This window comes from Oryctolagus cuniculus, chromosome 14, assembly GCF_964237555.1.
Source record: "Oryctolagus cuniculus chromosome 14, mOryCun1.1, whole genome shotgun sequence".
In the NCBI taxonomy this organism is placed as follows: Eukaryota; Metazoa; Chordata; class Mammalia; order Lagomorpha; family Leporidae; genus Oryctolagus; species Oryctolagus cuniculus.
Window position 1 is genome coordinate 81,742,711 of NC_091445.1, and position 26,922 is coordinate 81,769,632.

General features: G+C 38.1%; 1 protein-coding gene across 7 annotated transcripts in view; it reads right to left on the reverse strand.

Moving 5' to 3' along the window:
- Positions 1-1,150: 1,150 nt before the first annotated feature.
- Positions 1,151-26,922, reverse strand: part of ERCC8 (ERCC excision repair 8, CSA ubiquitin ligase complex subunit) — a 67,834-nt gene continuing 42,062 nt past the window's right edge. For all 7 annotated transcript variants that reach the window (XM_051853760.2, XM_070056738.1, XM_051853759.2 and 4 more), the window contains 5 exons: positions 23,717-23,817; positions 22,095-22,219; positions 12,462-12,659; positions 7,145-7,225; positions 1,151-2,423 (listed from right to left, as the gene is read on the reverse strand). In XM_051853760.2, coding sequence (XP_051709720.1) covers positions 2,355-2,423; positions 7,145-7,225; positions 12,462-12,659; positions 22,095-22,219; positions 23,717-23,817 — 574 coding nt within the window. In that variant the 3' untranslated portion in view covers positions 1,151-2,354. The remainder of the gene's footprint in view (positions 2,424-7,144; positions 7,226-12,461; positions 12,660-22,094; positions 22,220-23,716; positions 23,818-26,922) is intronic.

The following is a 26,922-nucleotide window of genomic DNA, read 5'->3' on the forward strand; positions in this document are numbered from 1 at the left end:
GCTGTTGCATTCAGCCTGCCTTTTGTGAGTTGTTTTGGGGAGGGTCTCAAACCGGACACAACACTATCAGTCACTTAATCACAGAGGCAAATGTCTATTACCAATAAAGAATTTTTGATAATGGAATCTATCAGGACACTGCAAATATGATTAAATTAGATCTATGGCATGATAAGCCTCTTTTGATGAAAAAAAAAAAACTCTAGCAAAAAGATAAAGATTTGGATTGCTTAGCTCTGAATTTCTTTAGTGAGAAACATGGTCTTGTGTAGCACTAACCCTGTTTGTATCGCTTCCTGTCCACTATAACTTAAACATGTAAACTGGTGGCATCCTCTTCACTATCCATTCAGGTACTTTCATGTATTAAAATCTACAGCTGGCCGGTGCTGCGGCTCACTAGGCTAATCCTCCGCCTTGCGGCGCCGGCACACTGGGTTCTAGTCCCGGTCGGGGTGCCGGATTCTGTCCCAGTTGCTCCTCTTCCAGGCCAGCTCTCTGCTGTGGCCAGGGAGTGCAGTGGAGGATGGCCCAGGTGCTTGGGCCCTGCACCCCATGGGAGACCAGGAAAAGCACCTGGCTCCTGGCTCCTGCCACTGGATCAGCGCGGTGCACCGGCCCCAGCGCGCCGGCCGTGGCGGCCATTGGAGGGTGAACCAACGGCAAAGGAAGACCTTTCTCTCTGTCTCTCTCTCTCTCTCTCACTGTCCACTCTGCCTGTCAAAAAATAAAAAAAAGAAAAAAAAAAAAGAAAATCTACAGCTTCTTGTCCATCAGTCCAACAAATTTTGTAGGACTAATTGGAAAAAAACCCCTCATATATGAGGGTTCTTTAAAAAGTTCATGGGAAATATGTATTATGAAAAACTTATACATGGATTTCAAAAAAATTTGCTTCAAAATAAACTTATCTTTTCATTCCATTTTTCATGAACTTTTTGAAGTACTTTCACAACTTTACATAGATCTTCATAGGACTGCAATATGAAAGAATATATAACAGATTAACAAATCAGATTGTGGCAGGAGAAATCTGAGGATGTGAGATACTGATATTGGAAGATAGGGGTTTCTATGGTAACAACAGCATGCCAAACATCCCATTATGTAAAAATATATTTATCATAAAGAGATGCATGGAGAATGGTGGTTACCTTAGAGTGTTGATTCTGGAAGACCAATGCTTTAATTTTTCTGTTGAATTATTTACAATGAACCTATACATTTATATAACTATAAAGAAACAATATAGTTAGTTACAGTTTGAAAGAAGACTTTTTTCTTAAAATTAAAAAATGTTTCCAATTTTAACAGCTTTCTTTGATGTCAGCAGCAATGTCAACTAGGAGGAAATAAATAACAGTACAATGACCTAAGCCTTAGAAAATCAACCATAAAAAGTAATGCATAGGAAACATTTTGCCAGAAACGTCTGATATGAAGTTTAACACTGAACTTAAAAATTATGTTTAAAAACTAAACAATTGTGCACTTTGCATTCAAGCTCACACAAACTTTTTACTAGTCTCCTGCTGGTAAGTATCAGGAAGAAAGTGAATGCAAGATCATCTTCAGGATAATCATTTCTAGGTAGATACAAGAAGAGGACAAAATAACATAGAACTCTTACCACAACATTTCATGTTTTTCCCAGATTCCCTCCCAGGGCATGTTCTGCTTGGATGAATGAAGCAGGACATCTTAACCAGTTTCATGGAAAGGGAGTTCAAGCATGAGTACAAGCTGCCTATGCCATTAAAATAAAGCAAACGAGGGATCCCCCTCCCACTGCTTCCTATGATGAACATTTTAGATTGTGGAGACAGCAAATCCAAAAACGTTTGACATAAAGCTAGACGATGGTCAGTTAAATGAAATTACTGTAAAATGCTGGGTGTATGAATAAGAAAGAATAATCTTGATGCTATAATCACAATTACCACCCTTGATGCAATCATACTTGATTAAATCATTCTTGAAGGGGTTCAGCCAAAGGGAGAAAGTCAGTGCTGATAACCTCCATCTGCAGGTCCTCTGAGGTTGCATCTTACGGTTCACAAAATCTGCTCCAGTTGTCATCTGAAGCACAAGGACTTGTGCCCTTGCACTGCAACAATAAGGGCTGTCCCAGGCCACAGCAGCTGTGATCGAAGAGGTAGGTTACGATTAAATACACTGCAGAGTTGTTTTAGGACTTCTGGCAAATGTTAATCTTATTTTAAAACACGGGGGAAAAAATCACCCCAATTCAGGGCTAATTTAGCTGTCAGAAATGGATCAAACAGTTAAAAAAAAAACAAAAAACACATGAATAGTTCCCTTTAAAAAGTTTCATCAGCAGAGGCGCAGCAGTACTATCCTTCCTCATCACTGCTGCTCCAAGCATCTTCAAACGCTGGATTCAGTTGTGTTTTGGTTGCAGCCTAAAAAAGAAGAAGAAAGATGCTAATTTTTTACTTCTTAATTTTAGGCTTATAATACAGTTGAAAGACAAAATGTATCAAATAAATGATAATTAGATTACTTAGAAAGAAACTGTGTAACTATACCTCCAACTCAACACAATTTATATTATAGAGGCATACCAGACTTTTTGCAAGTAACCTGTTTCCTTCAAAGCAGTTACCTCATAAATACATATACATATGAGGGGTCTTAAGGTTCATGGGAAATGCATATTATGAATGAGCTATGTGTGAATTTCAAAACTGTCTGCAATTTTTCCCCCATTTTTCTTGAACACTTTAAAAGCTGAACAAAAAGTGAGTGTTCCTGGTAAATTTCCTGAGAATCAGCTAGGATATTTGAAAACAATACATTAATTTAGGCATTCTTTATGGCTGTCAAATAGATCAGAGGACATTATTCAACCTAATGTCAGCTCTTGTCTCTTGGGTGTATAGTGAAAATTCCACTATACCCCAAATATCCAGATGAAAAACTATTATCAAACTTCAGCTATCCTCTCACCAATTTCTGGCAGCATTCAACTTATTTGCAAGAATAATACATACTAAAGTCTGTTCATTCATTCTTTCATCCAAAAGTTTACTGACTTTCCTGTCTTTTGGAGCTTATAATTTAACTACTAAATTAGGTTATTTAGTAACAGTTTATCCAAAAACATTCTGCCCTGGGGTAGGTAACTCTTCTTCCTCACTCTGTATTTAGACAACTTTTCCTGGGTAGATACACCACACAAAGTTATGCCTCCTAATTCTACTGTGGAAGCCCAGGGTGTAACATATTCAACATTTTAATTTCCTTTGAACACTCAATAGAGAAAACAAAGCATATTTCAGTTTAAATATCTTTGCTATGTGTAAACAAAGAAATAACAATAAGTGAAAATCATAATATAGTTACTATTTATATTGGCAGTAAAACAAAAATATAAGTGCATCACAGTATTAGAAATACATTTCATTGCTAGAACACAGATTAAAACAAAACACTTGAAGTTAAAAGCTGCAGGAAAAATGCTGTTGAAGGCTGTATGCATAATATTATTGAAGATCACAGTGATCAAGTCCACCTATGACTTCAGTATCTCTACAACATCTCCTCCTAGTGGACGTCCTGTCTATGCTTGAACATACACACGTCTAACCTCACCAGGTTTCCCGTGTTACCGATAGACAGTTGTAGATCTCATGGAGATACAGAAACATTAGTTTAGAGGGGAACTATCCCAGGTCCAATAAAGGGAAGGAGGAATGAAGCAAAATTTAACATTTGACAGGGATACATCTTGATAACTTCCAAATTTCTTACTAGAAAGTCTCAGGACTATCTATGTCAGCAAGTGAGAATACCACTCTACAAGTGGTAAGTAAAGCAGCTAAAGATCATACGCAAAATAGAGTAAGATTCTTGATGAGACGTCAGATTTAAACTGCAATGTACCCACCTTGTAGATCTCATGCAGCAAAACAGTGACTAAGAGTTACAACTAATCTATTTATAATTATAGATAGCTTGCCTTGATCATGCCAAGTTTTAGAAGGAGGGGCAAAAGGAAGCCAGATGTCTCAGAGAATAATAAATTGGCCTCCCAATTAAATACGTCTTTATGCTTAAAGACAACAAAACCTGTCCATATCACCAAATGCCCTTCAATTTCTTTAAAATCTTCTTTTACTTCGCATAGCAGGAGAAACATCCCTATGGAATTATACCTTGGTTGATAGGAAAGTAAATCCTATTTGAAAGGAAACCTAAAAAACAACTTTGCTTTCACAATTTTGATATTTGGAAATATCATACACTTTTCCCAGATTATAAGGGTAATGTATAGCAAAACTATAACTATATAACAAGGAAATAACTACAGAATCATATATTATCTTCATAAATTAAGCAATTTATTTTCTTCCAATATCATTTTCTACATGCAAATCATAGATTAGCTTGTCATTTACTTTTATTATTTTCATTTAGTAAATGATTGTTATGCTTCCTATCACAACAAATAGTGCTATGACCTGGATTTAAGATTTACAGTAATTCCCAAAGGACAGGATACAATAATTAAGTAAGAATGCAAAATAAGTGGCTAGATCAAACTATTTGACTAGAGTGAGCTTTCTATAGACTGCTCAGTCATCAAAGCAGCCGTATGCTATGAAGCTATAATAAACCAAATTGGCCATGTGATGAAATATGAAAGTAGTCAAATAGTATTTGCCCAGCTGCTTGAAATTTAGCAATGTGTGTTTTTTCTGACTTTGATTTGATTAGGGCTAAATGAAAACACTTCACAGGCTTTACATTGCTGTAAATCTTTTTTTTTTTTTAATTTGACAGATAGATTTATAGAGAGAGAGAGAGAGAGAGAAAGGTCTTCCTTCCATTGGTTCACTCCCCAAATGGCCGCTACGGCCGGTGTGCTGAGCCACTGAAGCCAGGAGCCAGGTGCTTCTTCCTGGTCTCCCATGTGGATGCAGGACCCAAGCACTTGGGCCATCCTCCACAGCCTTCCCGGGCCACAGCAGAGAGCTGGAGTGGAAGAGGAGCAACCGGGACTAGAACCCGGCGCCCATATGGGATGCCAGCGCCGCAGGTGGAGAATTAACCAAGTGAGCCATGGCACTGGCCCTGCTGTAAATCTTAACTTTCAAATTTAGGTGTAAAATATATTTTGTTAATATGTTTATATGATTGTAACAAATCCCCCATAAAAATTCTCTTTCATATGGTTTTTGATATAGTCTTATTTTCACAAGGGAACTGAATATAAGAAAAAGTTTTCAGAATGTCAAATTTGTTATCTGATTAACTTTTTTCTATCTCTATTTAAGATGCTTTGTTTGTATTATGACCTTAAGATATTTCTATTTTTTTCTCCAACTTAAAAATTATTATATATAAAATCTCTTTAGATTCTAAGTTTTTTATATCATATAAACTAGGATAAATGTTGATAAGCAACAGTAGTCAGAATAGTCCTTAGCAGGAGATACACTACTTTAATTTAATTTTAAAATTTTTATTTATTTGAGAGGCAGAGGCAGAGATAACTCTATTTGCTGGTTCACGCTTCAAGTGCCTGCAATGGCCAGGCCTGTGTCAGCAGAAGCAGCAGCCAAGAATCCAATCTAGGTCTTCTATGTGGAGAGCAAGGATGGAAGCACTTGACACATCACCTGCTGCCTGCTTGGTGAATATTAGCAAGAAGTCGGAATTGGGAATAGAGCTAGGACTCAAATGCAGGTACTCTGATTTGGGATGTAGGCATTCCAGCCAGCATCTTAACCACTCAGACAAGTATCTACCCCGAGATACACTAGCTTTAGACAACCTTTATCTCATTACCTTTTGATGTAAAAGTAAAAACAACAAATAAAACAAAAAGCAGAGGCTACCACTTGAGGCCAGAGTTCAAGGTCAATCATTTTTATTTACCCTCACTGCATTTTTAAGGCTCTTTATTCACTCTTATTATTTATTATAATATATAATATAATATAATTATTAATTATATTAATTTATGCTCTAAGATAGGCACTGTCAGCTACTGGTGGGAATGGAAATCGATAAGCTTTGACACCGTGAATAAACAGCCTCAAAATGTCATATATAATAACTCTAAATAATTCTACTTCTAGGATTACACCTAAAGAAATAATCAGAAATATGATTAATTCATAAACAGACAGGGTTGGCGTTATGGTGCAGCAGGTTAAGCCACTGCCTCTGAGCTGGCGTCCCATATCAGAGCATTAATTTGAGTCCCAGATGCTCTGTTTCTGGTCCAACTCCCTGCTAATGTGCTTGGGAAGATGGTGGATGATAGGCCAAGTATTCAGGTCCCTGCCATCCACATGGGAGACCCAGATGGAGTTCCAGGCTCTTGGCTTTGCTTCAGCTCAACTCCAGCTGTTACGGCCATTTGGGGAATGAACCAGCATATGGAAGATTTCTCTCCCTCTGTCACTGTTTTTTGAATAAATGTATCTAAAAATTATAAACAAATATTTAACTTGAAGTTGCTTGTAATAATCAATGGAAATATTTTTAAAAAGACATTTAAATTGTGAGATATGACAGAATATTATATCACTAAAAACAATGTTCATCTACTTATCAATGATATAGAAAAAGGCTTATTGTATAACACTAATGGGAGAAGATGCCAAGATGCATGATATTAACTATGTTTTTAAAAAAGTATGCACATAAAATTGTTGAACTCTTAGTATAGAATTGGTCTACTGTGTATAAAGTTAATTGAAAATGGATCTTTGTGGAGAATGGGACTGGGAATAGAAGAGGCAGGAGGAGGGGGTGGGAGTGTGGGTATGGTGGGAAGAATCACCATATTCCTAAAGTTGTACTTATAAAATGCAATGAAGTTTGTATTCTTTAAACCAAAGGCTTCTTTAGGAAAAAAAAAATGAAAGCATGCACAGGAGAAAAACAAGAACAAAGTAAATAAAAATGCTAATACTGATTAACTCAACTTGAAGCTTTTCTAGTTTTTTGATATTTTTCTGAATTTTCAAAATGTGTTACAACAGGCAAATTACTTTTACAATACGAAAATGGTAAGAAATGCTTTACAAGTCTCTTCCACATCAAGTAAGTTAATAAAATGCCATTTCTTATGATTTACATGTCACTATAAAATTTCTACAATATTTACCTCATCATCATCTGGAACTGGTTCACTTAAAGATGGCACCCAAGCAAGAATATTGCAGTCTCTGCTACCACTATAAAGTTCCTATAAAACAGGAAGCAAAAAATATGATTGCCAATCAATTCAAAAGGAAAATATAGCACTTTTTTGAAAAATTTTTTTAGTTATTTGAGAGGCAGAGTTAGAGAGAGAGAGTGGGAGAGACAGAAAGCGAGGTCTTCCACCCACTGGTTCACTCCCCAAATGGCCACAATGGGTGGAGCTGAACCAATCTGAAGCTAGGAGCCAGGAGCTTCCTTTTGGTCTCCCACACGGGTGCAGGGACTCAAGCACTTGGGCCATCTTCCCCTGCTTTCTCAGGCATAAGCAGAGAGCTGGTTTGGAAGAAGAGCAGCCAGGACACAAACCAGCACCCACATGGGATGGCAGTGCCATAGGCTGACACTGAACAAATTATGCCACAGTGTTGGCCCCAATAACTAATTATTAAGGTAGATTAATTAGGTTAATTCTATTTCTACTCCCTACAACTTGGCTGATGTCCTGTTTCTTTTATTTATTTTTTTGAGATATATTAGGATATGTCAGAGCTTCCTAATGGTATAAACATTTTACAAAACAATCAATATCCTAGTGGCTTTGATTACAGTATCCATATATTTCAAGTGTTAGAGACAGAATAAAAGTAATTTGGCCTTCTCTATCAATAACTGAATCACAATAGTGACTTCAATGAAGAAATGATATGAGTTTCTACTAAAACAGGATGAAAGTTCACAGTATGTTTTATTTAGCTTATAGCTGCATAACCGGCTGGTATTCAACAGAACAGGCTGAAGCCCCAGTCCCTGTGCCAGTTGACAATGTTTCTTTCATAATATTAAGCTTGGATTGATGCACAGTATTTGTAATTGTCTTTAAGGATATGTTGTTTGCTCATGGCTGAATGATGCTCACTCCTCTCCCCAGCAAAACTAAGGGAACATGTTAAATTGTCTACAAATGAATACATCTCTATGGGGCAGTGAAATTCAGGGGATGTACACTGGTACAATCTTTTCTAGAGGATAAGCTCTCAGTATATATCACAAAGTTTTCTATGTATTTCTAGGAAGTTATGCTGAAGTCACACATGAAATTCAAGGATATCATCAGTGAAATATTTATAATGACAAAAAAATAGAACTGATTACCCAAGAATAGAAGGATAATTATTACTGATGATGTATTCATGTGATATAACAGTACACAGTCATTAAAATTGATTTTTAAGGGCTGGCGTTGTGGCATAGCAGGTAAAACTGCTGCCCGCAACACCTATGTCCCATTTGGGTGCTGGTTCAAGTCCTGGTTGCTCCATTTACGATCCAGCTTCCTGCTAATATGCCTGGGAAAGCTGTGGAATATGGCCTAAAACTTGGGGCCCTGCACCCACGTGTGAGACCAGGATGAAGCTCCTGGCTCCTGGCTTCAGACTGGCCCAGCTCCAGCTGTTTCGACCACTTGGGGAATGAACCAGTTGATGGAAGATCTCTCTCTCTGTAACTCTGCCTTTCAAACAAAAATAAATAAATCTTAAAAAAAAAAACCTGATAATTTCAATTCTCTATTTGACTATGAGATCTTGTCCAAGTCACCAGTATCAGTTTCTTCATCAGTGTAATAGGAAAAAATTGTATTGGAAGAGTAATGGCATGGAAAAATACTCATAAGGTCAAAGAGGAGGATATAAAGAAATAATTTCAAGAGAAAATATAAAACAGATCAATAATAATAAAACTTTAGTGCAAAGGGTAAAGGACTAAAAAGAAAAAGCAACAGAATGTTTAGAATTTCTAAAACCTTGAACAGCTATGTGAATTTTTGCCCTCACAAATATATTTCTGTATTTCTACATAAATATCATTAACAATAAGCTCTTCCCCACCCCACTCTGGTTATGCAACCATTTAGCTTTACTACTATGTATCTCAAAAATAATTTGAGGGGCCAGCATAAAGCTGCCGCCTGCAGTGCCAGCATCCCATGAGCGCTGGTTTGAGTCCTGGCTGCTCCACTTCTGATGCAGCTCTCGGCTATGGCCTGAGAAAGCACTGGAAGATTGCCCAAGTTCTTGAGCCCCTGTACACGTGAGGGAGACCTGGAGGAAGCTCCTGGCTCCTGATTAGCGCAGCTCTGGCCATTGTGGCCAACTGGGGAGTGAACCAACGGATGGAAGACCTCTCTCTCTCTCTACCTCGTCTTCTCTCTCTGTGTAACTCTTTCAAATAAAATAAATAAGTCTTTAAAAAAAATTTGAGACATGGGAATGTTTAGTATCATTTATATAATTAGGGTTGGAGATAAAGAGAAAATAAGATAATGAAGTTACTTATAACGAAAAGCAGTCTAAGATTTTAGATGACTGGACTTTTTACTTAACTTATTATTTGGGAGAAATAATGCAGGGGAAGTGATGGCCACCTATTTCATTGAATGACAATGGTTTTGTATAGCAAGACTGATGAAAAAATTACTCTTATTCTTGAAAGTGGGGAGAGGACAGTTATTAGAGAGGAGGGTCTAATTAAAATAATCACAACGCCCTGTTAGTGATCAGGATTCACATTTATTATTGTTTTATTAGGATGTATCATAGATCTCATGTGTTAACAAAATTTAATCCTTTTCTCCTTAAAACAACAACAACAACTAGGGGCCAGCACTGTGGCATAGTGTGTAAAGCCGCCACCTGCAGTGCCTGCATCATATGGGCGCCGGTTTGAGTCCTGGCTGCTCTACCATGACTCTGCCATGGCCTGAGAAAGCAGCAGAAGATGGCCCAAGTGTTTGGGCCCCTGCACCCGTGTGGTAGATCAGGAAGAAGCTCTTGGCTCTGGATCGGCCAAGCTCCAGTAGTGGTGGCCATTTGGGGAGCGAACCAGTGGACGGAAGACCTCTCTCTCTGTCTCTCTGAAACTGCCTTTCAAATAAAATAAATAAACTTAAAAAATTAATAATAAAACCCCAAATATTGGCTGTATTGTAAAACCTGGAGTATATGGTTATACTCACTGTGTATGATACAAAGCTGTTCAGATGTAAAGTGCCCTTGAGCACTTTGGTTTCTCTGAGAAGGCAGGATACATACCCAAGATAAGCTGATCAGAAAAACTTATAATGCGATTCATAATAACTACTGACACACTGAGTGCAGACATATAAAAGATATGGATGTTCTGTAGATGTTCAAAAAAAGACAGTTTGGAAGCAGCAGCACTTAAGATTACAATCTCAAAACTCAAGTTAAAAGTGCAGTAAAAAGAATTGTTTTTTTCCCTGAACCATAACAGAGTAAGCTGTCAACATGAGGTTTAGTATCCTTGAACAGTTGTCTATATTTCCTATAAACAAGAGTGCTTTCCTTAATAGTTACAATACAGCTTAAAAATCAGAAAATTCATATTGATATACAAAGAAATACACTTAATCCTTAGCCTTCATTTCAGTTTCATCAACTGTCTCAGTAACAATCTTCACAGCACAAGGGTTTAGTTAATCACATGCTGCCATTAGCTGTCATGTCAACTTTGATTATTTCATCAAAGTGATACATACCAGGCTTCTTCAAAGTAAAATTACTCTTTTCTACCTTTGTATATAATAGTCTGTAGGGTGGTACTCTAAGGCTATGTAAGCATTCCATCCAATTTACTAATTTACTTATTTATATCACTGTGGACTCACAGATTTCTATTTTCATTAATGGATTATAATTCCATTGACTAAAATCCATTATTTATTTTTGATACTGTAGATGCCAGATTATTATATTCACAACAGAATTACCATTTTATTTTCAGATGCTGAATTTTGTGTAATAATTTGCAAAAGAGTTTTGTTGCTAAATGGATATAAAAGTTCTATGTTCTGTGACTTCTGAGAAATAATTATGTTCCTTTTTCAGAATCATAATAGGTGACATGGGTTAGGAGTTGGGGTCTTTTTGAAGCAGTGTAGTGATTAAAATCTTTCTGAGTTCATGGCATATGTAGAAATTATTTGTCAGGAGGCAACTTGTCCAAGGTCTCTGGCTGTCCCAACTGTTCCAAGAAGTGTGAGGAATGATTATCTTAGCATACTTGTAATATATTCTAGTTTATCTGAATTGTCATGAGGTTCCAATGTGGCAGAAAGCAATAATTTGTAGTCAGATTATCTAGGTTAAAATCTTGGCTGTGTCTTTAAGTCACTCTGGACAAGAAAAGAGGGAGAGTATTCTAAAAATTTCTTTGAACAGAGAATCATCCTTTGTCAATCATTTGCAAGCTTGGGGCAAGGCATGTCACTCTCTGAAGCTTTAGTTTCCTTCTTCCAGTGGTAACACTAAAAATACTTAATATCAGTATATCAAGAAACTGACAGATGCTAGCCTTAGAGTTCAAATAGTTGCTGAGCTGTGGTCCGGTTTAAGTTCCCAGGGAAGTGGGTGAGGCTGGTAGTCCCCTGGGGTGCTTCGTTCTGCAGTTGTTGACCAGCCAACAAGACATGTACTTGAATATTTTAATAATGGGTGCTGCACTGGTACGTACTGAAAAATCAGGCCTATGGCCAGGCAGAAAATTAGGTAATCAGTATTAATGAACGAATAGGAGTTTCACCAGGTGATAAAAGTCTCTTCAAGGTCTAATAATCCAGTTTTCATTCTACCAGTATTTATTATGAACTTCCTTTCCCTTACCAACAAAAAATGGGAAATGTCAACTACCTTGTTATAGTGGACTCATTTAAAGGAGTATGTCAGGTAAACTGCGCAAATGTACTGTGAAAAAAAAAAATCTGTTCCATATGTAACATAAAAGAGAAAGGTCAGGGCATTAAACAAATGAAAAACATAAGTGTTTGCTTTTAAACAATTACATGTGTTGCAGAACTTAAAAAGCATACCTTTAATTAGCCACTGACAGAAAACAAGAAAAAACAAAATTTTATACATACTCATACATAAACCCAGACATACACACTATTTTTTCATTTTTTACCCAAAATATTGTTTGCAAGACAGTCTCTAATTCACCAGAGATTTTCAACTGCTAAACAGACGGAGCCCATATGTTTTGGAACAAAATTTATCCTAAGCAAGTTGCACAGTAATAACGAATTTGTACATACATCCTATGCCATCTACAATCTAGGCTGTACTACCCTCCATTAAATAAACCCTAGCTCAAATGTGGATTAAATATATAATACCTCAGAATGAAATTGCTATATGCTCATGCAACTAGTCTGCTAAGCTAATTACCCCAACACTTTAAACTCCCTTAAGTATCATTCTTACCTGGAAATTAGATTGAAATACACAGCAGTCAACATTTTTATAATGTCCCTTAAGCATAGTTATCTGTTCTCCTGAGTAAACTGTATAAACAGCAATGGTGCTACCATATGGTACAAAAACAAATTCTGAACTGCAGCCGCAGGAGACAGCGAATTTCAATCCTTTTCTACTGTCATTACAAACTTTTCCATAGTTCACCTGTAGGATAAAAATCATAAAGTTACTCATTACTTAAATCTGAATAAAACAGCCAACAAAGACTGAACTACTTCAAATATTACAAAATTCTACAGAAAAGACTTCCAAATTTGAAAAAGTATTCAGTGTTCCAACAGAAACAACAATCACTGCATGACAGTACATTTTACATTAAGAAAGAGGAACCACATGGATCCTTCAACTTTGTGAAAAATGGAATTAAAGTTTATTCTGGTGCAGAAAAATTTTAAAATTCATACCTTCAAAAAGTTAATGAGAACAGTGTACTATGGGGGCCAGCACTGTGGCATAGCAGGTAAAGCTGCCACCTGCAGTGCTGGCATCCCGGATGGGTGCCGGTTCGAGTCCCAGCTACTCCACTTCCAATCCAGCTCTCTGCTACGGCCTGGGAAAGCAGTGGAAGATGGCCCAAGTCCTTGTGCCCCTGCACCCGTGTGGGAAACCCGGAAGAAGCTCCTGGATCCTGGCCTTGGATTGACCCAGCTCTGGCAGTTGCAGCCTTGAGGAGTGAACCAGCGGAGGGAAGACCTTTTTCTCTCTGCCTCTGCCTCTCTGTAACTCTACCTTTCAAATAAATAATTAAATCTTAAAAAAAAATGTGCGCTATGAAAAAATTATGCATGGATTTCAAAATTATTATGCATGAAAATAAACTTATCTCTTAATTCAGTTTCCCAAACTTTCTGAAATACCTTCATGCAAACAGTAAAAAACAAAACACAACACAACAAAAACGACCCAAAACCCGGAAGGAAAAATTTCACATTCCCACCTTACTACAAATAAAAATGCAGATTAAGACAATCCTAAAGAATCATGATCATTTAGCCAAAATTTTAAGGAACGTGACACTCAGTACAGGTGCAAGTGAGGTAAACATGTTGGTGCAACTCTAATTTGGTTATTCCTTTAACAGACCAAATGGTCTATTATTTAACAAAATAACAAAAATTTATTCTTTTGGGGGGTTATAACCTTTCATTCTTTTAATTAAAAAATTTTTGATTGTGGTAAAACACATGGAACAGAAAATTTACTGTGTTAACTGTAAGTATGAAGTCTTCATAAAGTTCACAGGTAATGTATATTATGAAAAAATAATTTTTTATCAAAATAAAACTTTTTTCAAGATTTATTTATTTATTTGAAAGTCAGGCAGAGAGAGAGAGAGAGAGAAAGAGATCTTCCATCTGATGGTTCACTCCCCAGATGGCTGCAACGGCCAGAGCTGCGCCAATCCAAAGCCAGGAGCCAGGAGCTTCTTTCAGGTCTCCCATACGAGTGCAAGAGGCTCAAGGAATTGGGCCATCTTCTACTGCTTTCCAGGCTATAACAGAGCTGGATTAGAAGTGGAGCAGCCGGGACTTGAATTGGTGCCCATATGGGATGCCAGCACTGCAGGCAGCAGCCTTACCAGCTATGCCATGGTGCCAGCCCCCAAAATAAACTTTTTTAAATGTATTCTTCCACAAACTTTTTGAAGTGCCCTCATACATTCACACTGTTGTGCAACCACTACCACCACAATTGCTACAACTCTTTTCATCTTGCAACCCTTACTCATTAAAGATGAGAGAGATTCTTACCCTTAAGTTAGTAATTACTCCTGGGATTATATCTTAAGGAAACAATTCAACAGCAAAAAGCTGTATGCCCAGTGGATTTCAATGCAGCATTATCCAGAATAGCAAAAATAACTGAGATAAGGCATATACTTACAATAATGTTATATTAATTCTAAGATTTATGTAAGTCATATGCAGAAAAAAAGACAAAGTTTAAGTATAAATAAGCACTGTAAATATTTTCAGCTTTATATAAATAATCATGTATCTGGAACAAAAATACCATTCTACACTGTACTCCAAAGGTGTAGTCAGCAAACCCAGTAGCAAAATGGGTGTCTCCAAGCATTAGTACACAGACTTCCAGACTCCACCCCAATTCTGCTTTAGAATCTTTATTTTAACAAGAGCCCTGGGTCATCTGTAAGCTCATCCAACTCCGAGCAGCTTTAGGCTAATAACAGGTTTACTTCCTGCTGATGATTTTGAGAAGAAGCTTGGGAGTGGAGTATAAAGGTGGCAGCTAGTCATCTGGAAATGAGGAGCATGTGGATCAGAAAATCTCCCTTCTCTGTAGCTAATATCAGAGTATAAATAGCGATTTGCCCTTTTCTCTTTTACAGGGGTTGGTTGGGAGTGTGGTGTATACATACAAACAAAAACACTGAGGGCAATCTGGATATATGCTGACCATCTGTGGACACTGCAGATGGCTTACTTATCCTCCAGACTGAAATGAGCACATGTGTTTAGCTACTTCATGGCTGCAGTGATGTATAAGGTTAAACATTAAACTTGCATTCAGAAGACTTGTGTTTTAAAATATACTTTTTTGGAGAGGCCCCTTATGAATAATGATTTAACCTTTGAGTTCCATTTTCCTAATCTGTTCAGTGTAGTTAAATATCATTTACCTAAGTTATTTTGATAAAGTAAATGAAAGAATGCATGTGAGAGCACCTGGGACATACATTTATCCAGTAAATTCTTAGATCTGTTAATTTCTATACATGTTTAAAAGTCTAACATTCCCTCATTTGCACTTTTGATCCTATACACGCAACCATTTATAGAATACTGGTGGTGGGGGAGGGAGATTAAAATACTTCTCCACTAGCAATTCTCTGTATCTTTGAAAAAATTATGAACTGCCAGACTGTGACTGGCTCATTGACATTTGTTTATCACTACACTTAGCTATAAACCCTACATTCTTTCCACTATTCCGCTATTTTCCACATTCTTTCCCAAATGTGAATTGGAAAGTTTACAGTGGGGAAAGGACATTGAAATCAGTTTACTAAACTCTTTGTCTGTTGCCTTTTTTTTTTTTAAAGAAATTATTTGACAGGCAGAGAGAGTGTGAACAACAGAGGAGAGAGAGCTCTTCTACCTGTTGGTTCATTACCCAAATTCCCAAAACAGTCAGTGTGGGCATTTGGGGCTCAGCAGCAAGTGCAGCTGGGACTTGAACCCAGGCACTTGTATGTGAGATGCAAGAGTGCTAAGCAGCATCTTAACTGCTGGGCAAAGAGATCTGCCTGCAGCTCACTGACTTATGCCTTTGACCATAGACCTTCCTCCTCCAATCCCTGCTACAACTGTCATATTAATCTTTGTAAATCACTCCTGTGATCAAATCACTTGTGGGCTCAAAAATTATTAATCTTTTCAATGCCTAAGGAAGGAAGTTCAAATAACAGCTTAAGGAAGGAAGGAGCGTCAATTATCAAGTGCTTACCAGGTGTCACACACTGTGAAGGGTGAATAAGGTACCCATTTTATGAATATAAATGCTTACCATAAAAAGCAGTGTGTGCAAGTGTTATAAATTTTTATGTAAGTATTAAAGACAGGCTACTATTGGCAATGATCTCTTTTTAGTTTTTAAGATTTATTTAAAAGTTGTATTTATGAAACACATTAAGTTTCTATACTTTAAATAAAAGGTTTTTGGGAAAAAATTTCAAAATGAACTATAAAATATTTATTTATGTATTCAAAAGGCAGGGTTACAAAGAGAGGGAGAGACAGAGAAATCTTCCATCCCAAATGGCTGCAAAGAACAGGGCTGGGCCGGGCCAAAGCCAGGAGCCAGGTGCTTCGTCCAGGTATCCCAAGTGGTTGGCATGGTCATCTTTCATTGCTTTCCCAGGCACATTAGCAGGGAGCTGAACTGGAAGTGGAGCACCGAGGACTCAAACTCACACCCATACAGGATGCCTGGCACTGCAGGCGGTGGTGGTGGCTTAACCTGCTGCACCATAACACCAGCCACTGGCAATGATGTCTTAAAGGTGGTATTTAAAGCAGGCCTTGAGATTTGTACAGGGGAGGAAGATTCTGAAGACTTGTGATAGTATCATGGTAAATCCAATTCCCTATCTTATTTGACTCCTCTTTGTTAATCAAAGACAGACATACAAATCTAGTCATTAAGTGAAAGTGTAGAGTTATGCAGAGATCCGATCACAAGGCAGTTCATTTTATGGTCTATCATCAGCCTAATAATAATGTGGGGCCGGCGCTGTGGCATAGAAGGTAAAGCTGCAACCAGCAGTGCCAGCATCCCATATGGGCGCCAGTTTGAGTTCCGGCTGCTCCACTCCCCATCCAGCTCTCTGCTATGGCCTGAGATAGCCGTAGTAAATGGCCCAAGTCCTTGGGCCCCTGCACCTATGTAGGAGACCCAGAGGAGGCTCCTGGCTCCTGGCTTTGGATTGGCGCAGCTCTGGCTGTTGCGGCCCACTGAGGAGTATACCAGCAGATGGAAGACTTCTTTCTCTATGTCTCTGCCTCTCTTTCTCTCTCTGTAACTCTGACTGTTAAAAAATTAATAGGTGATATTTCCAGAATGTCAACACTTGCCATATAAGATAATGTCATAGTTGTTTTATACATGTATTGTTTCATGTAATCTTTGATACAATACTATAAGTTACACAGCATTAGTATATAAAAAGAAAATAACCAAAAAAGTGAAGTAATTTTAATAAGGTCTCTTTGCTAGGAAATTGCAGAAGCATAAACTGACTCTAGACTATAGTAACAAAAACCACTGTACCATACTGTTGTACACTTGTACACTCTGATTCCATGAAGTGATGCTCACAGTACACTGCAGTACAAGTGACTGAAGGGTATTCTTGGAGTACCTATGCAAGACTAGAAGAGTTTAAAGAGAGGTTGTGGGGGCCGGCACTGTGGCGCAGCAGGCTAACACCCTGGCCTGAAGCACTGGCATCCCATATGGGAGCTGGTTCGAGACCTGGCTGCTCCACTTCCAATCCAGCTCTCTGCTGTGGCCTGGGAAAGCAGTAAAAGATGACCCAACTCCTTGGCCCCTGTATCCATGTGGGAGACCCAGAGGAAACTCCTGGCTCCTGGCTTCGGATGGCGCAGCTCTGGCCATTGCGGCCAACTGAGGAGTGAACCAGCAGATGGAAGACCTCTCCCTCTCCCTCTCCCTCTCCCTGCCTCTCCTTTCTCTGTGTAACTCGGACTTTTGAATAAATAAATAAATCTTAAAAAAAAAAATAAAAAATAAAAAAAAAGAGAGGTTGCGCCTGAGATGAATCCTGAAAGTTGAGAAGTAGTTAGGACAGGAAGGAGAAGGGTATTCTAAATCAGAGACAGCAATCTGGGCAGCTATTGGAAGAAAGGAGGAGGATGGTATATCCAAAGACCACTAAAGTATTTCAGCATGTCTGAAAAGAGGAAAACAACAGGGAAGTGGCAAGGCATAAAACTGGTGACGTAAAAGGCACTGCTTTATGAAGGTCTTGTACACAATGGGCAAAGGCATTCAGTTCTAATGATCTGAAATACTGAAGAATCACTGAAAGAGTTCCACTGGGAAGTGGGTTTAGGAAAAGGTAGAAGATATTGGAATATTTAAACAGAGATGACTCCAGCAGTGAGGATGGAAGGGAATACAGATATAAAAAAATGTAGGACAGAAGAATAGATAGACCTTATAATTGATTTAACAGCTAGGTTAAGGACAGGGAAGAATAATAGATTCCAATTCCTGACTTTATCAGTCACAAGGTGGCTGATAATCATACAACTAAGAGAGTAAACACCAGAATACACACTTGGAAACTGTATCTTCTCTTCTTGTGCCAACAGCTGCCTCTGTGAACCTTCCCTGTAGGTTTCTGTTCTGAATTCTAAATGAGGCAATGGTCTCCAGAGTATAGTTTATACACATACAGGAGTTTGCAAGATGATCCATTAAGGTATGAGAAGAAATTATGAAACTTTCTATTGCTTTTTTATAAAAAAAATTAAGAAGTAAAACTTTACTAAATTTAATACATACTCACAATAGTTTCTGTATGTAATTTATAAATAATTATGCATACATTAGAAGTATATATCTATACCTTTTTAACTAATAGGGATAATACTAATAAGGCAACAATATGCAATAAAAATCATTACTATTTATGGTATGCTTATTATTTAACAGGCACAATGCGACTCCATATACTTCTATTTTACCATTACAATTGGGTTTTACCTAGACAATATTCCTAATTTATAAATTGGGGGTGCTGAGTTGTTGTTACCTTAAATATACTGCCTAACATCCTCAATTACTAAATGGCAGGAATGGAATTTGTTTCTTGTTCTAATAGCCGTTTAAAAATTTGAAGACAGTGTGTTTACCCTTCAAGTTACCTTTTCCGGGATCAATAGCCCAACTTCCTGAATCTTTTGTAGGTGAGTTTCTGGGTTACTCTACTCATCTTTGCATGAATGACTTACTTTGGTCAAGTCCATTTTAAAATGTATTAGTCATTCTAAATGCATTATTCTAGCCAATAAAATAAAGTAAAATAAAATAAAATCCATAGGGCATGAATATCACTTTGAAAGAGAGAGAGCACAGAATACAACTGCATAAACAAATTACATATTCCTATATATTGGACCATTCTATTTATTACATTAAGTTTTGACACACATGCCACACTACTTTTCCAAAGCCACCTGTCATTTTCCCCCTCTCAAGCTTTACTGGCTTTACAAATTATTGAGAGGAAAGTCAAAACTTTATACAGGCCCTGGCATCCTTTTCTTTCTGCTCCTCATCTCCTGTTACCCACCTGCTATTCTAACACAAGAGCCTCCTAGCTGTTCCTCGAGAATCTCATACATGTTCCCATTCCAGAGTCTTTGTACTTCTTTACTTTACCCTCATTCTTATAACATAACTGACCCATCTATCCATCTATTGACTGATGCCTTCCATCCTCTTCCTGGAATGTAAGCTCCTTGAGGACGGCAGTTTTCTAGGTGTCATCCACAGCTATATTATACTGTCTGGCAATTTAGAGTCTTCAACTAATATTCATTAAACAAAGAGAAAAGGAATGCATGATCTGATCATGGACATGATACAATATGAGTAGAAGATTAAAAATTATAAATGATAATGCCTAAGTTTCTAGCCTGAGACGTGACAGGGAAGCATCTCATAAAGAACATGAGGGATTAGCACAAACTTAAGTAATCTAGATATAAGCAATTGTGACATTATAGTAATATTAGTATTAATGATGAAAGTGACACCTGGGGCCGGCGCTGTGGCGTAGTGGGTAAAGCCACCGCCTGCAGTGCCGGCATCCCATTGGGGCGACAGACTGTTCAAGTCCCAGCTGCTCCACTTCCCATCCAATATGGCCTGGGAAAACAGTACAAGATGGCCCAATTCCCTGGGCCCTTGCACCCACATGGGAAACCTGGAAGAAGCTTCAGGCTCCTAGCTTTGGATCAGCACAGCTCTGGCCGTTGTGGCCAATTGGGGAGTGAACCAGCAGATGGAAGACCTCTCTCTCTCTGCCTCTCCTTCTCTCTCTGTATAACTCTGACTTTCAGGTAAATAAGTAAGTCTTAAAAAAAAAAAGTGACATGTAGGTTAATCTGAAAGAGAATTATTAACGAGAAAAGATGATTGTGTTAGTAAGCTTTTCGTAACTGTAACTAAATACCTGAGAAAACTAGCTTTATAAAAAGAAAGGAAATTTATTTTGCCTCATGGTTTTAAAGATTCACAGTCCTAGGCTGGGCCCCCCTGGTTCTACCACCTGGCAGAGTGTGTGCAGAAGAACCATCATATGGTGAACCATGAAGCACAAAGAGCAGCTAGGCCTGACTCTGCGTTTATAACCAAGCCTCTTATGAGATCTACTTTCTAAGAGCATGCTCCCAGTGACCTAAGGACTGGACTGAAGTTCCACCCTGTTGGTTATTATCAACTTTTGACTTTGGGGTTTACCCAACTGCTTGCAAGAGTGTGAAGCCATATCCTTTTCAAACAATAGCAATGGTTACTATTAATACTTACATAAATGCTTTAAGGGGTGTGGATGTAATTAGCATTACAGTAAGAGTGGAGTCTACAAATTCCATAGCTGTCTAGCTATATAAATTCAGGCAGCTTACCTCATCATTTTATGTTTTATTTTCCTCATATGCAAAATGTATACTATAATGCTAACTATCATCATGGTGTTGATGTGATGTTTAAGACAATATGGGCAGGGCCAGCGCCATGGCTCACTTGGTTAATCCTCCGCCTGCGGCGCTGGCATCCCATATGGGCACCGGGTTCTAGTCCCAGTTGCTCTTCTTCCAGTCCAGCTCTCTGCTGTGGCCCGGGAGGGCAGTGGAGGATGGCCCAAGTGCTTGGGCCTCTGCACCAGCATGGGAGATCAGGAACAAACACCTGGCTCTTGGCTTCAGATCAGCGTAGCTCTGGCCGTGGTGGCCATTTGGGGGGTGAACCAATGGAAGGAAGACCTTTCTCTCTCTCTCTCTCTCTTTCTCTCACTGTCTATAACTCTGTCAAATTAAAAAAAAAAAAAAAAAAAAAAGACAGTATGGGCTGGTGCAGGGCGTTAGCAGGTAAAGCCACTGACTGCATTGCCAGCATCCCATATGGGCACTGGCTAGAGTCCTGGCTTCTCCACTTCCGATCCAGCTCTCTGCTATGGACTGGGAAAGCAGCAGCAGATGACCCAAGTCCTTGAACCCCTGTACCTGCATGGGAGACCTGGAAGAAGTTCCTGGCTCCTGGCTTTGGATCAGCCCAGCTTCAGCCATTGTGGTCATTTGGGGAGTGAACCAGCAGATGGAAACCTCTCTCTCTCTCTCTCTCTCTGCCTCTGCCTCTTAAGTCATTCATATAAATAAATAAATCTTTAAAAAAATATACTTTTTAAAAAGACATATGCTACAGTGGATATATTAAATACTAATTATGTTAGCACAGTCTTTGTTATATAAGACAAATATAATAATATACATATAGATAATATAATTTATAAATAAATAATGCATGTATTATTATTATTATCAGATTACAAACTTGTAGTAGTTTACCCTGTAAATTACCAAACAGTAACACATCTGGCAAGGACTGTAACAAACATAAAAATAGCACTAGAAACTGCCACTTAAGACTCCAGTTCCTTCAAAACACAATTATTCCAGCATTCAATATAAAATCTGACCATTTAACTTTCTAACTTTAGTTTATAGTAGTGGTTCTCAGTCTTTCATTCTTCTCTAACATATCCAAACAATATGATATACTCCTAACAGGAAGTGTATAGAGCAGTGAGCATATACTAAGTATAGGGAATGTGGATGGGAGTAGTGGGCATGGATTGTCTTGAGTTGAAAATTACTAGATCACATGGTGGGAAAATAAAAGAATGTATTTTAAAAGCTGTGAGTCAACGGCAAGAAGTGAAGTTAAATGTAGAGGAAAACAAAGTACATGTCACAGATTCATTTCTTTAATTTACATATAAAAAGGTACTTAAAAATCTCTTACTAGTGTGTTTTCTCCGTTGGAACTATTCCAGAGCCTCATTCGATTATCTGTACCAACAGTGAGGAGGTGAAGTCCATCACTTGTAAAACATAAGCCATTAACTTTCCCATTATGAGCAGTGTTTGCTGTAAAGAAAAACATATATTAAAGGATAACTACTTGAGCTACTTAAAATATACATGTTGATTACATTTTATATATATATGTATGTGTGTATGTATGTTTATGGTAAGCAAGCTGTGCTTTCAAATTCAATTCCGTGCACAGCTTAACACTAAAATTTTAAATTAAACTTCTTTTCTTCCTCTTATACAATGTTTCTATTTCTATCAAAAATCATTCTATGGACTGTTAACAGCAGTAATATCAGGGCTGGCATTGTGATAAGGCAAGTTAATCCGCCACTTGTATGCCAGCTGCTCCTCTTTTGATCCAGCTCTCTGCTATGGAAAGCAGTGGAAGATGGCCCAGGTATTTGGGCCCCTGCACCCACGTGGGAGACCTAGAAGAGCTTCTGGCTCCTGGCTTTAGATTGGTTCAGTTTCGGCCATTGCGGCCATTTGGGGAGTGAACCAGTGGACAGAAGACCTTCTCTGTCCCTCTGTCTGTAACTCTACCTCTCAAATAAATAAATAAAAATAAAATCTTAAAAAAAATAAAGAAATCAGTAAGATTACTGTTGCTTATTAAAAAGACTTTAACAGGGAAAAGATAACTATTTCAGTCTCAATCAAAATTGTAACATTTTCAAAATGAATACGTTTGAGAAAGCATAATTCTCAATAGCCTAATTCAATTAAAAATATTAAAGCAAACACAGATTTCATACAGTTTATTCTTTTTTAAAAATATTTATTTATTTGAAAGAGTTACACAGAGAGAGGACAGGCAGAGAGAGGTCCTCCATCCACTGGTTCACTCCCCAGTTGGCCACAGGACTGGAACTGTGCCAACTGAAAGCCAGGAGCCAGGAGCCTCCTCCAGGTCTCCCACATGGGTGCAGGGGCCCAAGGACTTGGGCCATCTTCCACTGCTTTTCCAGGCCACAGCAGAGAGCTGGGTCAGAAGTGGAGCAGCCGGGTCTCGAACTGATACCCATATGGGATGCTGGCACTGCAGGCCAGGGCATTAACCCACTGCGCCACAGTGCTGGCCCCTCATACAGTATATTATAATATATTTCTAGTCCAGAGTTAATTTTGAATCAGATTTTTTACACAGAAATTAAATTTTATTGTAAAAATGTAATTCAGGTACATGGTCACATATTTATTACAACTTGCAGTATTTATACTGACACAATGGCAGAAAATGTTACTGTTTCTGTAATTATTGTGGCTTTCTAAGTGGCATTGAATCAGTACAGTTAGCTTCACTGTGGGCAAAAAATTAGTAAAGCAAGTTAACCAGAGAAGTTTCTACATTGGAAAATTAAGATGCTATTTAAACTGCCATACTTATTTCTATCTTAAAGAAGACAACGGTAATTTAGTATATGGTGAAATATCTTTCTAAAAAAACATTTTTTTGCAATTTGTCAATATAAGTTTCTTACATTATTAAAAATCTTCAGTATAAAACCATCAACTATCACATTTCTATATTAATGCATCCTTCATTACCTGATTCAACAGCTTGTGACTTTTCCCCATTATGCTGATCAAGAGTAATCAGACATCCCGATGCTCTCCTCACATCCCATAACTTTACTCTGCTGTCAGCACTGAGAGGAAATAAATGTTTATATTGACATATGTAGCTAGGATAGTCACCTACCTTTCCAGCATTTAGACACACAAAAGGCCAAATTAGCACAAATATTCAATAGGTGACAATAGCACAAATAAGTGAAAAATAACAAAAAAGTAACTTTTGTTTTTCAGATCATGGGACAAAATTCTTCTGCTTTTGATGTTATTGTTTTTAAAGACATGAGCATCTTGTCCTCGAAGGGCTACACAGGCTTAACGCCTGTGTGTTACTACATCTTTTCTGTTATTCAAATGTTGTCCAGAAAAATCAACAGTTAACTAATTTTACTTTGCTTAAAATCCATTCAGCAAGGGTTTGGTGCTTTTAAAAAAAATCTAATTAAAAAATGAGAATGAAGTGAATAATGAGAGCAAAGTATTTTCATTTGGTTTTCTATACTCAATCTTTGGCAAAATTTACATGAGAACTTTATTTTATGTTGCCTAGTAATTAGATATCTATTTTCATTTTCAAAAAAGTGAAGAAAGGCAAAACCGTAATTACATGTCAGTTTTAGGCTCAACTCCTAAAGAAAAATCTCACAATCTATGTGCCCCTAGTTAGTTTAACTGATGAACAGACATATAAAAGCTATACATAATTATGGGGAACTACATGATACTTCCTTATACGTATATATTGTGCAATGTTCCTCAAGCTCATTTCCTGGCAGCAACAACATTGACCTTCGCAGGCCCTTTGACTTTCTTCAACCTGTTCTTGCGTTCTTTTTGCTGTTTTCTTAGGGTCTTTTTCTTCTCATTAAGGCCTTTTTGCAAGTTTGGGTTCATTTTTATTTGCATAATCAAAGGAATTGTAAAGTATGGCAAAGCCAGTTTTCTTGCTACCATGAAAATGGTTTTTTAAAATTTTTTAATTTTTTTTTTTTTTTTGACAGGCAGAGTGGACAGTGAGAGAGAGAGAGACAGAGAGAAAGGTCTTCCTTTTGCCGTTGGTTCACCCTCCAATGGCTGCCGCGGCCGGCGCGCTGCGGCCGGCGCACCGCGCTGATCCGATGGCAGAAGCCAGGAACCAGGTGCTTCTCCTGGTCTCCCATGGGGTGCAGGGCCCAAGCACCTGGGCCATCCTCCACTGCACTCCCTGGCCACAGCAGAGAGCTGGCCTGGAAGAGGGGCAACCGGGACAGAATCCGGCACCCCGACCAGGACTAGAACCCGGTGTGCCGGCGCCGCTAGGCGGAGGATTAGCCTAGTGAGCCGCGGCGCCAGCCGAAAATGGGTTTTGAATCGAAACACAAAGATGAAATTTGATGTGGTCTTGCACAACTTGACTAGTTTTCCCCGTTTCTGTTAGGCACTATTGCCCTCCTGGGGTGAAGGACATCCATGACCACAGTTTTGCTCTGAAATATTTGGTTGGTCATGAACCTCCTTGTCCAGATAGTTGCTGTGTTCTTCATGATGGCAGTATATCCTCTGGCAGCCAGGAACGAAAAAATTGTAAATCTCTTTTTAATATATGGGTTGAGTATCCTTTCTCTAAAATATTTGGACCCAGAAGAGTTTCATATTTTGTAATATTTGCATAGCCTTTACCAGCTGAGAAACCCTAAACTGAAAAATCAAAATCTGAAACGAGAAATGGTCTAAAATCTAAAATTTTTTGAGCATGGATTTTGGAGCATGTTAGATTTCTGGCTAAGGGATGCTCAACCTGTATTCACAGTTTATTCATTTCTGTAAGCTTGGTTCTTTTCAAAGATCACTATCAAACCTGTCCACTGGAATAGTCAGCCAAAAGTTAGTGTTTCCCATTCCCAGGTCAGTTTTCTTTATTTTCAGTTGAAAAAAATGTCTGAAACAGATTAGATTTGGGCATGTCCAACTCAACACTGAAAGATTCATTCTGTTTCTGATTAAAATTTCTGGGGTATCCTGAGAACTAAAACCTTCTTACCTCCTCTATGATTTAAAGAAAGTTAAGCACAAACAATGTAAACACACCCTAGCAGGGATCCATACCCAGCATGTCTCCTCACCATATCTTGTCAACTAGCCTTCTTACAGTTGTATTCTAGACCTTGGTGTACTTCAGAAACTGTAAATGTCAACATCATATTCTGTAAACTATTAACACAAGGTTCTTTCAGGGCTACTGGTGGTGTGGCGTAGCAGGAGTCCCAGCTACTCCATTTCTGATCCAGCTCTCTGCTAATGGCCTGGGAAAGCAGTGGAAGATGGCCCAAGTACTTGCTTGGATCCTGCATCCAAGTGGGAAGTGCACCCAGAAGAAGCTCCTGGCTTCATACCAATCCAGCTCCAGCCACTGCGTCCATTTGGGGAGTGAACCAGTGGAGGAAGATATTTCTCTCTCTCTCTGCCTTTGAAATAAACAAATAATTCTTTAAAAAATACAGACACAGATCTTTATAAAACTAGTATTAAGTAGCTTTTGTAATAACCTTTTTACAAAAAGCTTTATAAAATGTTTATATCAAGATTTTTTATTACTATTTCCTATCCCTTTTATTTTTGAATTTTCTTACCCTAAAATTAATACTTCTATCTCATTAGGCCCTTGATCACCCTACAAGTCTTTCTGTGATTTTATTTCCTTCCTTGCACACATGACTTCAACAATTTTCAGACGAAGAGGCACTTTCTTTTAAACGCCAAAAATTGTTAATGTTTTGATTTCTGTGGCTTAGTACACCTTCAACTGTGTACATCTACCTAGCAATCCTATGTGCTATGAATCAGACCTCTCTTCCAATCGATCTGTTATTTCAGATCTTTGCTTTTTCCTCAAAAATCATATCCCCATCCTCTCACTTTCAACAGAAGACGTCAAGTCCTATTCCATTAAAGAACAATAGAGGCCACTAGGTTTGAATTTCTCAAGCTTCTCTGCCTCAGCTACAAACCTAACTATATTCATTTCTACCTTTTCCTTCTTCCATTTAGAATCACAGCACCCTCCACATGTGAAATCAAGTGTCCCCTTTCTTTACACTACCCTTGATACTACCTTCTTGTCTTCTCAAGCTCCTGATACAACTATTCCCTCCATTTCTTATCTTTACTCTTCCTTTTTTTTTTTTTTTTTTTTTTAAGAT